The 12979-nt window shown below is 37.1% G+C and overlaps 2 protein-coding genes across 2 annotated transcripts; one reads left to right on the top strand and one right to left on the bottom strand.

Annotated features, from left to right (window-relative positions):
* The first annotated feature begins 3874 nt into the window (after positions 1 to 3874).
* LOC130732266 (non-specific lipid-transfer protein 1-like) lies at positions 3875 to 5075 on the top strand. Its single transcript, XM_057584354.1, has 2 exons — positions 3875 to 4299; positions 4816 to 5075. The coding sequence occupies exons 1-2, from the start codon at positions 3950 to 3952 to the stop codon at positions 4823 to 4825; spliced, it is 360 nt and encodes a 119-aa protein (XP_057440337.1). The 5' UTR covers positions 3875 to 3949; the 3' UTR covers positions 4826 to 5075.
* Positions 5076 to 9430: 4355 nt separating this feature from the next.
* On the bottom strand, positions 9431 to 10865 carry LOC130732265 (uncharacterized). Its single transcript, XM_057584352.1, has 4 exons — positions 10697 to 10865; positions 10465 to 10593; positions 10150 to 10320; positions 9431 to 9893 (listed from the first exon to the last, which is right to left on the bottom strand). Exons 1-4 carry the CDS (start codon positions 10772 to 10774, stop codon positions 9819 to 9821), a joined length of 453 nt encoding a protein of 150 aa, XP_057440335.1. The 5' UTR covers positions 10775 to 10865; the 3' UTR covers positions 9431 to 9818.
* Between the last annotated feature and the right edge of the window lie 2114 nt (positions 10866 to 12979).

The raw sequence follows: 12979 nt of genomic DNA, 5'->3' as shown, positions 1-12979 counted from the left end.
CTCTCTCTCCTCTTTTATGGTCTTACAGTTCGTTTTTAGAAGTTTTTTTTTTCTGCAACCTATCGCATTTTGAAAGTGCGACCCTAACAAACTTTCAAAGTGAGACAATTGTCTCACTTTCAAAGAGATGACTCACTTTGAAAGTCAGACACTGAGACATGTGTCTTACTTTGAAAGTCAGACAGTTGTCTCACTTTGAAAGTGCGTCAAGTGTCTCACTTTCAAAGTGTCTGAGGTGTGATATGGGTCGCACTTTCAAAGTGCATTCGACAGAGGTATTTTTTGATTTCTAAAATTGTTTTGGGTACAAATAGATTGGGGGGTCTGAATAACAATTCCCTATATAAAATTATATTTATCTTACATCTTAATAAACATTTTATATTCCTATTGGTTAAATATTACTTCTCAAATCCCCTTCTTGTTAACTTTTACTTCAGAGTTAAGACTGTGTAATGATAATGAAGAAAATAATAAAATTAAAAAGTGGATGGTAAGATTCAATTCACGTGTGATAAAGAAAAAATGCTCTAAATGTAAAATGGATATATGACAAAAAAGGGGGCAACAATTTGATTTTAAACAATAAAATTCTCACAATGTCAGTATATGCATGCATTTTCAAAGGTTGGCTTCAAGTCGCTGATGATTAGTGCTGATAGTATATATGTTCCGCAAAAAGACAATGCATAATCGGCTCAATTAATCGGGACAATTTAATTATTCTGCTCGATTTCGGAATATTTTGGATGTTTGTGTCGTTTTTGTTGACTTAACAAGTCATAACAACTTTGATTTTAAAGTAAAAAACAACTTTCAATAATCCACCGAAGATGTAGATAAACTAGGGTGTCATTGTTCTAATTTAAACAAATATTTTGAATTTTTTTTATTTGGTATGATCTTCTCTATTGGAAAAAAAAAATTAAATATTTTGAATTTGTATCTATTAATATAATTGCGTTCATTAACTTAAAGAAAATTTCCGATGTACCAAAAAAAATATTTAATTTAAGAGTTTTATCTTATATGATGTTACTTATATCAAACAGGATTGCTTGAGTGAAATATACATATTTTCTATTTCATTAAGTCCCCATCATTAAGTTACTAAACTTAATTAACTTAATGATACGTTTAAAAAGAATGGGTATGCATGCACTATGTATCTAATCTAATCAACGACATGTTTGTCATTGTGATTACATTATATTTGTAATAGTGTAATACTTTCACCATTCCTATTTATCTGTTCAGGAAGAGGAAGTTTGCATAAATTAAGGAAAACAATTAATTATGTTGATTTTCATAAAAGTATTATTTGTTTTCCTATATCACCCTTTAAAATGTATTTTATCTTTCTTCATTGATTGTTTCTGTAAGGGTATTTCTTGGAAAAACATCAATTAATGCTCTCTTAAAACTCTAAGTGAACAGATATATAGGAACAAATTTTTTTCTTCAAAGTGGACAATTAATAAGGAACGGAGAGAGTATGTGATAACTTTTATCACATATTATGTGAGGTAGGCAATGTTACTTATAATAGGAAAAATATAGTATATGCTAAGAAATATTTCAGAATATGCTGAATAATAATAAATGAATATCCTATAGGATATTATGCATATTTATTTCTAACACCCCTCGTTAAACTTATCGTTGAATTAAGACCAACTTAAGCTTGTATCGAAAAAGGTCAAACAATGGACGAGGAAACGCCTTAGTAGAAATATCAGCACACTAGAGTGAAGTAGGTACATAACGAATATCTAATTGACCGAAGGCACTAACTCACGAACGAAGTGACAATCTAAATCAATGTGTTTGGTATGCTTATGACTCACCTAATTTACATCATGATTTGAGTTCACTCACTCTCTCACTCTCCGTTTTGGCCCTTCAACTTATGACAGCCAGCAACAGGAATTACTTTTTTTTTGTTGTCAAAGGTGAACATTTCATTGATAACATGGGTCAGGCCCAAAACCCAAAATGGTAGTACAACTGGTTGGGCAAGCCCACAGAGAATTACAAGTCAGTTTCTTACACTTGAGCCCATGACTCCTGTCTACACCTAACCCGAAGTTAGAACTAGGAGGTTAATAACAACTACTTGCAAAAACAAACAAGCCCAATAGCACTGAGCCCATGAACACTGGGCCAGACAAACCCTAGCCTTCAGGGTCTCCAAACCCTAACCAGGGTAGCGGAACAGTAGTAGTGGTAGCGGAGGATCAGCGGCGGCTCCATAGCTCAAATCCAAAGTAGATCTGCTGCAAACAGAAGAGAATATTTGATATTCATAGCTTTAAACGTCACTTCTTATACCTTGCCGGCTCTGCCATCAGCAATCTCTGCTACAAGGCTATCATAAACTCAGGTGTTCAACACCTTTAAGACAGGGGCAAGCCCCGCAGCAAACCAGATCTAGAGGAATGAAAGGATGAGACCAAGATACTGTCATGAGCGATGGAAGCCGCAGTTGGTGGATGGCGGTGGAGGTCACAGTCGTGGCGCCATAGGCAGCAACAAGAAGCAAAACAGGGGTGAAAAACAAAGGCGATTGTGGTCTTCAGAACAAAGCCAACAACAGATGGAGATGACAGTGACGGAGGAACGAGTGGAGTCACAGGCGGTGGTAGAGACACAGAAACGGCGGTAGAGGCACAAGGCTGCAGAACGGTGTGCCGGTGGCGGCCGGTGAGTGGAGGTAGGCGGAGAGGACGGTAACATGCATAAAAGGGAAAATAACCTAAAAGAGAAAACAACTCACTTATTGGGTAGCAAATCCTCCTATTGTGGAAGGGAACCCACCTACTGTGGGAGAAAACTACCTACAAAGAGCAGGAGAAACCTCCATGGTGGAGGAGGAGCCCCCCAAAGGGGAGGAGCCTCCAAGGGGGGTGGCGGCTAGCTTTTCTTCAAACCCTAGCAACAGGAATTGCTTAAGTTGAAAGCAAGCCTACTCTAATTTTGGGCCGCAAATCTTGAGCTTGTTTGCATCGCTGGCTGTTGTAGCCTTTGGGCTTTGTCTTTTGAACCATTTAACTTTGACAAAACAAGCATCTAACAAAAACGAGAGCGGTTATCCTCTCCTCCAATCAATGTCAGCCACCCAATTAAAGGTTTTCGTCGTAATTATATATCCAAGGTACAAAATAATAGCCATCTTGTTATTTCATACTAAGTGGCACTTAATTGGTGTGATAAAATAATTAACAAGTACATACCAACAAGTCCAACACAATTAGTAGATAGTTAGATTTTGAAGCATATAATTGAGATCAATTGAATTGTGTATATGGTGAAGAATTTATTAAGAAAGACCTAATTATTTAATATGATCAATCTTAGTGCTGGATAAGTTTAAACCAAAAATACTGAACTCATATATAACTTGTTTAAATCAGCATTTTTTTTTTCTAAATAATTTTTGGCACCGTAAAACAACTTAGAAGCTTATCTGGATTGATTCTGAACTTTCCAATTAATAGGAAGATTTTGAATCATCTCGTATTCATCGAATATCGGTGCCGTGAATATGGTGCCATTCAAGCATTGTTGTGGTTAATTACTGGCCGGTTGGCTAGTTTTACTTCAAAACAGCAAGATAGGTAACGCCATACCTACATATTCATGTGACGGGTGGCCAGTTTGAGTAAATTGGAGTAGCTTAGGTAGCTGCAATGATGTATCCATCATTTCGGCCTTAACGATCTAATTTATTTAAAAACAAGATGCAAAATCAAACCTCTATTTTCAAGCCATGTGCTCATGAAGGGTGGGATAGTGAGTCCTATCACCTTTAGTGTATTCTACTCTCTTCAGCGTCCTATATAAACACCATTCTCCATCACTTGAACTCACCAAGAGCAAAAACAAACTAAGCAACAACAACTTAAGCATTTTGGTTTCTTTCTACCATATTTGTTCTATATCCAAATCAATGGCAATGGTTAGCCTCAAGTTGACATGCATTGTGATTATGTGTGTCGCCGTGATGGGTGCTGCACCGGTGGTGCAAGCCATCACATGCTCTCAGGTCACAGCGAACGTTGCACCGTGCATTACTTACCTCACAGGGGGCGGAGCTCCTTCCCCAGGGTGCTGCGCCGGAGTGAAGAGCGCCTTTGCTGCTGCAACCACCACCCCTGCCCGGAGGGCCATATGCAACTGCTTGAAGTCTGCTGCCGGTGGTATTCCTGGCGGCATCAACGACAACTTCGCTCAGGCACTCCCAGCAAAGTGCGGTGTCAACATCCCTTTCAAGATCAGCGTTTCCACCAACTGCGCTAGGTATGCACGATTTTCTTGCTAGGAATAAAATATAAAACTATTTTACCCAATAGCATAAGCTTTTGAGATATTTTATTCATGAAAAGTTGATTCTCGCATTTTAATAACTCATGACTTGGTTTGATTGTCCACAAAAATTTATTGATACAATTTTCTTGATAAATTGTCATCACTTAATTGTTGGGAAATCATATGTATGTAAGAAGTCTCATATCAGAAAACAATGTATGTTAAACAGTTTATAAGTAAAATGACTCATAATCAAATATATGTCTTAAAGTTTTCGGTTGAAAGAGTTCAAAGATATGGTTCCCTAGTTTTCTCATTGTGTAGTTTTTTTTATTAGCCAAAGAAATGCATTAAAGGGAATAGAAGGAGTATTCCAACCTTAAATAAACAAGAGAAGAAATGCCCAAAAAGCCAATTCTAAGTCCCTCATTGTGCAGTTTTGGTTTGAAAATTGATGAAAATTTACATGATATATTAAAATTTCATGTGCTGTCTGTTATATTGCAGCATCAATTAAGTTCTGAAGAAGTGGGAAGAATAGCAGAATTATTCTGCTGTGGGATCTAAGAATGTTGCGTAACAATTATGAGAATAAAACGAAGCGAGTGTGACTTAGCCCTCTTTTTTAATTGGCAATTTGGCATCTGTCTTTTTATTACTTTAGATTTTTATTATTGCGTGTGATTTTCCATCATAAAATGTACTAAAGTTGGTTGTTAAATTTAGCAATAAATGAGTTCTATGCGACTCTACATTATTTTTTTATTTCAAGGGTTTCCTTTTTCTGCTCTACTCTTAGGGTTTGTTAACCGTATACGTATCAACTAAGAAACACAATATATTTTTTTCAAAGCAATGTGAGAAAAAAACTGAGGAGACCTTTGCAAAAAAAAAAGGAAGCTAGCAAACCCAAATAAAAAAAAAGAAAACAATTTCTAAATAGAAAAATATAAACGCCCACACCCACAAGAACCAAACAAGAAAGGGGTGGAAGTAGGTCAAGCGGTCTGGCCTGGTCTGGCATGTTTAATAAAAAAGATAAGGCTTGGACTTTTTAAAAAACCTGTTTTAGTTATATAGGATAGACTCAGGCTATAAAAAATTATATGTTTAGCCTGGTAGGTTAGCCCACTTAAAAAATCTCTTTTTATTTTTTGCATCACTCTCGATTCCACATAGGCCAACCCACTTACTTTTTCTAATCCATACAAATGTTTTTCGTTGTTCACCTTCCTAGGTCAGCTCACTTGTTTTTTTATAAGCCAAGTCATTGCATTCAAAACAACACAAGGGGTGCTAACCCGAATACAATGAAAAAAGAACCGGTAAGAGAAGACTAAGTCCACGAAATAAAAAAAGCATGATACAAGAAATAGAAAATAAAAGGGAAAACAAAGAGGTGCCAAACTGTGACAGTAGGCACATTCCATAAGAAAATAAGGATCCTCATCCTCCAAGCATGCTAATTGCCAATATATAACTCCACAAAAGAAATAAGAACCAATCTTCCTCAAAGCAAACAAAATTCTCTAAACTCCACTGTCACACCAATTCACCCCCCACAGAACCCCCTAAAATCCACCCACCAAGATAAAGAACCAGTTGCGCAAATCAAGAAAGAATCCAAGATAATAATATTCCACTTAACTAAGAAACCACTAGCAGCCAAACACCAGACAATGAAAAAAGAAGTTGTTACAACATCTTGATGCAGGTAACCGGATTCAAGCTCCAATCTGAAGTTGATACTGAGAAGTCCCTTCGCTTTGCTTTCAACCAAAGCCAAAATTTGAATTGAATCAATTCCACTATTCTTTCTACCTCCGCACTTTCCCCTGAAAATTACCTTATTTCGAAAATACCATAGGAAATTGATTGAAGCAATCCAAATTAAATAAGTTTCACGTGTTATATGTTTACCTCCCCCAACATAAACCCAAACTGAAGGAAGTGGTCAGCTCACTTGTTGTGTTGAAGTATAACCCTAAAGTTTTTTTTTTGACAAATAAAAAGTCATTAATATTTACCATAATGTTCATCCCCTTAAGGACTAAATTGACTACATTGCTTAAAACATGAAGAAAAAAAAGGGCAGTCATGATTACGTTTTAGATGCTGGAAGAGGTGATCACAAACATAGCGAGAAGTCTCAGGTCCACCGTGACCATCCTAGACACCGGCGAAAGTACCGTAAGGGCCACCACCATCGTCGATGAAGCTGAGCGGATCAGACTCAACCTGGCTCTGGTCCTCAAGTAGGTTGTAGGTTGTCAGCCTACACCACTGCCATAGAGTACTCACCAAACAAGTGTTGCCCGGTGTCCTTGTACCACAACAACCCTTCTTGACGACCGCCGCTCACCATACATAAACATAAGCCATGGTGATTTTCTAGAATACTCTTCCTTCATAGCCAACAATTTTCTCTATATCAAATGCTTCAACTTTTTCCCTTGAAGACATGGTTTTGTTGTGTTAGTGAAAATTGAAGATGAGTGGTTCAGGGGTTCGTGGGAAGGGAAGTGGTTCAATGACCCACTGAGCATTTGCAAACAATTTCTACTATTGACGGTGGGGAGGCAAGTACGACTATGACAGTGGAAGATGCTACTCTTGTAAAGAGTCTGGGCATTTGCAATCGAGTACAATTTTCTTTTTTTCACAGTGTGTTCTTTTTTCTAGATCTTAATGTTTTTGATCAATTTTATGGAACTCAATTTTAAGTTTCTAATTATAAAATTATGTTTGGGTGAATTTTCCTTTTCACTCTTAGATCTCTACTGGAAATTTCTATTAGCCTTTTATAAAAAATAATCATTCAAACTTCTGAAATATGAACTCACCGGATAAAAAGGCAAAAGAGAAAAAAAAATGGCATATAAACAGGCTCACAAGCCGGGGCAGACCACCTGAGAGGTTAGACCAGACCATAAATATTGGCCTATGACAGGTCACAGGCTAGGCTTAGGCCTAAAAAATATGAGGTAGGCCAGGCTTAGGCCATGTAAAGTCTGGTCTGGTCTTTCCCATTTCCACCTCTAACTGGAAAAAAGTCTATAAAAAGTTGCATATAAAGAGAGCTCTTAAAAATCATGAAACAAGCAGCCAGATACCATAAGGACTCTAAGAAGAGAACATTATCCTAAGTTCTCCTTCCCACCCGTGAATAGGTTTTAAGTCGTTGTCGACGTGTTCAAAACTCAAGACTTTACCAAAAAGTCACGTATTCTTAGCTCTAGTAAAATAGCAACCAAAAGAACCTGCAACTGGGGCGAATGAGCTATCATCACTAAAAATGTAGAAATTAAACAACAAGCAGACCATTCCCCCTCCCCCGCCAAAGACAAAAGCTCGGAGTCTAATTCCTTCTTCTTCCTACCTCTATTGAACACTTTCTTAGGCCGCCCTCTCCTTCTGGACCCAAACACCCTTAAACACCCAAAGACACCAACTTTGAACTACCTACCTCTCCAAGACTGTTTGAAGAATTGCATCCTTTAAAAATAGAATATGCAACATCTCCATGACGCCCAAAAATGAGTTGCACGCCCACTATTAAAATTCTCATTATTTTCTCAAGACTCAATCCTTGGATGTGTAAACGCGCAGCCTCTGCACACTCATAAGCAAGATAAGGAGCCAAAGCTTGTCGAGCATAAAAAAACAGCCCCAGAACAAGGAGGGACTGTGGTATTCGATCCTTCCAACAAACGATCAAAGTTAACAACACATGGAGTGTCGCTAAGAACATAACGAAACACCCCAAGGTCCGCAAAACTAGCCCAGAACATGGACCTTGCACCCTAAAAAAGATTTGAAAGTGATTTTTAAAAGAATCTTGCCTCCATAAATGAGACTAGTTTGCCAACACCTCCCTTATAACCAGTAACCGATCACCATCATGCACCCTCTCTCCTTCAAGCACATGCATCTCTCTCAACATTTCTGCAAATAGAACCTTGTTTGAAAATCTAGAACCAGAACGACTTACCTTGGGAAGATCGGAAACCATCATATTCACTAGTCCACTGAGAAAAATGTTTGGTGTTGATGACCCCTCGCTTTCCCCAACAAAGCATTCTTCCAGGCGATGGGGAAGGAGTAAACTTAGTCTTGTGGGAAGGTTATGTCACCTTCACGATCAGGAGTTTGACGCTAGAGAGGTTAGGCCCTGAGGAAATGTTACTAGCAACACAGACAGGAAAACCCCATTACCCCGGTGCCATCAAGGGCTTTAATGGCTGGAGAATTTTTTTCTAGGTCATAAATCGAATGAACCCAATGCAAAAAAATGAACACATTCTGGTTCGTGCCATGCTTCTCGGACAACTCTTTGATTTGATGATAACCAACTGCTTTTGCGATGCCGCCAACAAAGAGCTTAGAAACAGACTAACCACCGTCGCCGACCTGGTGCGCCCCTTCTACATCGTATACTAGATCCCCTTAACCTCCCTTGACGCTGTTGTGATCTAGGCCACATCATCAGTCGTGCCGGCAGTTCCTTTCCCAAATCCAGCCACTTCCCAAGTTAGCTAAGGGAAACTAAACCCTTTGAAGAGACCAGTTCTCATATTTTATCCTCATGCAAGGCATCGTGGTTGGTGTGGGCTATGTGTTATAAGTGGTTGGGAATTGAAAAAGCTTTGCCGGATGATGCTAGAAGTCATTTTTTGCAACATTGCTCCATTCGCTGGTCTCAAAACACAAGAAATGGAGCTCCTGGTTATTTGGATGGCTGTTACTTGGTCAATTTGGGCCTTGAGAAAATTAGATAATTAATTTTCAGGGGCGTTTGAAGCGTTATTGAAGAGTTTGTCGAGTTGGCAAAAATTCGATCATAGAAATGGCTTTCAGCAAAATGTCAGTATTTTATGTGCTATGTTTATAATTGGTTTTCCAATCCACTTATTTTCATTGAATCTTTATAGATAAAATGCAGCAAGTTTCCCGTTCTCTTGAAGTGATGCAGGTTGTGGAGGACTCAAAGATCTTGGCTCTGTTTGGTGTAAGCATAGACAGTGTGTTAGTGTATCACATGAGTACTCGCATATATTAATGCATGTTAATATATAAGGCATGTGTTGGAATTAATTACTACGTCTTCTCTAATCAATGGAAGTTGGTTACTAATTGGAGTAACATGATACATAAAAGTGGTTCATTAATTATTGGGCTCAATCTGTGTTTGCATGATTGCTTATTACATCATCAATTTCTCACTATCCTAATCTGAGTGTCATCAATCCCCGGCCACGTACTGAATGCCAAAATAATGCAATTCATTCTCTTCTCATCTACCCAAGAAGACGTTCATGATAATAAGCCATTTCAATTCAATTATGTAAGGGCCATTGAAGAGCTAGCTAGGTACCTCAGATTTTGGCAAAATATGCAATCACAAATTGTCTCACATTCACATGAATGTGCAAATTTTAGGCTTAATAAACAAGACAAAACAACGGTACTGGATATTTGGATTGAGTCATCGATCCGTGGGCTTTCTTTGATTAGTCCGTGTTCCTGATTGCTTGCAACACTGCTTCCTTCACCACATGCGCGTTAACACTGTGCTTCTTGTGACTCTGCAGAATTAATGAACAATCGTTTTAATTTGTCAAAGTTTTAATTGTCAGAAGAGTAATTAGAGAAAAATATTATATATTTGTCTAAATCACCCGAGCTAAATATATATTGAATAAATTAAATCACAGCAAAACAATAATATTTTGACTTCTGAGTTAGAATTTCCTAAGACACATGGTATATTATTATTGAACATCTTAACTTAGTTTTACCCGATATTAACAGTATATGTAGAAATAATATTTATTCACTTACTTCTCTTGCCACAGTTTCTAGTTGGAAAGTGTCTTCACAAGAAGCCCTAGCATCAATCACATCAAGTTGGAGTTCTTCGAAGGCTTCAAGTATTGAGACTAGCATGCCAGGACAACTCTTTTCTAAAAGCACTTGAATGAGGAAACCCTTTTCTAGGGTTTTTACACTTACCTGAAAAAAAATTGTTTTTATTAGATGTGACAACAATATTTTATTTTCGAAAGCAAAGAATCAGATTATCCATCCGATAATTTCTGAGAACATCTCAGTCACATAAGATTAGGATAATTAATATAATACAGCAACAACATGCACCATAGGTAGTTCATCGATTTGTGTGGTTGATGATTCAGTAACTCCAAGCTCTGAGTTCAGATCCTCCACTTTTTGCTTCAACTCCTCTATGTATTTGGAGGCGTCCGCAATAATGGATGCTTTGTTTACCTGCCAAACATAAAATAACAAAAAAAAAATATTAACTAAATTAAAAAGGTTGAATAGTTTTATTTAAGAAGCAGAAGTAGAAGCTTAATCTTTTTAAACATACAGCACTGGAATTTGTGGCATCTCGCAGTTGTTGCAACGTGTGTTGCAAAGCCACTCTTCTTCGCTCCCTTGAACCCATTCTTCTGCTCCTTCTTATAATCAACTTGTCTATTTTATATTGGTTTTCTCTCCCTTTTTGGCTCTGGCGGTGCCCTTTCTTTTAGCCATCTTCGAATTGGAGAACTTTCTTTTTTATAGAATGACTGTTCTACAAACATTAATAGTATATATGTGTTCTCTTGTTTGTTTGCTTCACTACAACCAACAGTTTACCCATGATAAATTATGCTTTCCACAGGTGATTTACAAAATTGATTGTGAAAATAAAAATGGTCTATACTAATGCCATGAGACCATTCGAGAGGAGTCTATTCATTACGAAAAGTTTTTTTCAATTTTATCTGTTTCACGATACAAGGTACTGTTATTTTGTGTTTTTAACTTCATAAGTCATATTACAATCAATGAACGTTATACATTAATAATTATCATCTTAATAATGAAGTTAAAGCATTTCAGCATTCAGCTCAACCTACAGCAATAACTAAATCTATATTGCTCAGTTTCTCCAACTCTACTTTTATGTTTCGAATGATTTAGCATCGCCCGCTGACTGACACTAACTTTTTTAACTTACGTGCTAATGAATAAAAGAATTGGATGTAGTGCAAATTGAATTATTGAGTACTGATTTATTCACACTTCACTCTTTGTTTCATCTCATTTTCACTCACATTCTCTCCTTATCTCTCTTTAGTCTTTTCTATTCAGATCACGTCTTTCATTCTCTTTATTCTTTTCTTATATCTGACTAGTGGAATTGTTTTTAGTTTGAGAACAAAACATTTGTTCTGACATTATAATTGGAGGGTGACCATTGTAATTGGTTTTATTATCACACAAGTAAATTCGTAAAAATTCAATTTCTAGTGCAAAAAGTATAGCTTAATTACAAAAGTCATATTGAGGATCAAGGTGTGCATTCAATGTTCTGCATTTACGATTTATATAAATGAGCTAACATATTCTTTTATGTTAAATTCTCATTTGTTCCAAATTGAAATAAGGAGTTAACAAAGTGAAATTCTCATGAAATTAAACAAGCCAATTTTAAAAAAATTATACTTTCTTCTATTTTATTACGGTCCCCTCAATCGAAAAGCCCGCCACTGCTTGTAGTGATCCCTTTTAGCAAGTAGAGAGTTCGGAGTCCAAAAGGGATATGCTGCCCCTTGCATAATCTGTTGCACCTTGCTTGATGTGAGAGTTGAGTGTCACAGAGTGACATCCAAGTTCACGGGATAGGTTCTAATTCTATAACAAAACAAATTCTTTTGAACTTAATTGATTCAAACTAGGGGAAAAAATGTGACAGAAAATTCCATGAACATATGTAGTACAAAAATGCTTTGTCTCTTTTACTCACATGTTGGATAGAGCCACCGATACCTACTGATAGAAACAAACAAAAGTGCAGCAAATGGAAACAAAAGGATCATTTTTACAAAGACGCACCACGTATTTTTATCATTTGGATAATTACACAGGGATCATTTGCTAGCATTCCTCTTAATCGGAAAAGAAGAGTTAGCAACCATTCAAGGCGTTTCTCTTAGTAGAAGAACAGACAAGGCTGGTTTTGATCAGTGTAACAGGAGCGGGTGCAGGTTTACTGGCCACCCTCTTTTAAAAAATTTGCATGCATTTTCTAGCCTCTTCTTGAAAAGCCTATTGTTTCTTTTATATGATAGAAAACAAAAAAGGGTGACTAAGCAGATTACACTATTTTTGAAAAGTAAATGAAATCCACTAGTGCATGCAAGTGCATTTCCCCATGAAAATTGGAGATGGACCAATGATTTTTTAATTAACAATGGCTTATTTGGGATATGGTTGTTGCATTTTTGTGTTCTTCCTTTCACAATGTTAAACATCCACTAATTCAGAAAGGGTTGTTTTAGGGTAAAAAATATGATGTTAATTTTTTTTAGTGTCACCTTGATCAACGCAAGATGATGCAAGCCGAAGGTAAGTGTTGATTTAAAATGTTGGTCAACTACGTCGATGTTCATTGGTGTTGGGTTGTTGTCAATTAGTGTCGGTCATTATCGACACTAGTAACACCAACCAGTTTAACTTCCACTTATCATTCATTAGCGAAAGTTTCGAGCAAATGGATGCTAATATTACTAGCTAACTAGAATTAATTGGCCTTAGCCAACACGAATGCATGTGAAGTCGATTTGGCTCATCGCTTGGGCCTAGAGGTTAGCGTGGCCTGCAC

The sequence above is a fragment of the Lotus japonicus genome, chromosome 1, assembly GCF_012489685.1.
Source record: "Lotus japonicus ecotype B-129 chromosome 1, LjGifu_v1.2".
In the NCBI taxonomy this organism is placed as follows: domain Eukaryota; kingdom Viridiplantae; phylum Streptophyta; class Magnoliopsida; order Fabales; family Fabaceae; genus Lotus; species Lotus japonicus.
Note: the sequence above shows the minus strand (reverse complement) of the source record. Positions and strands in the feature narration are given on the sequence as shown.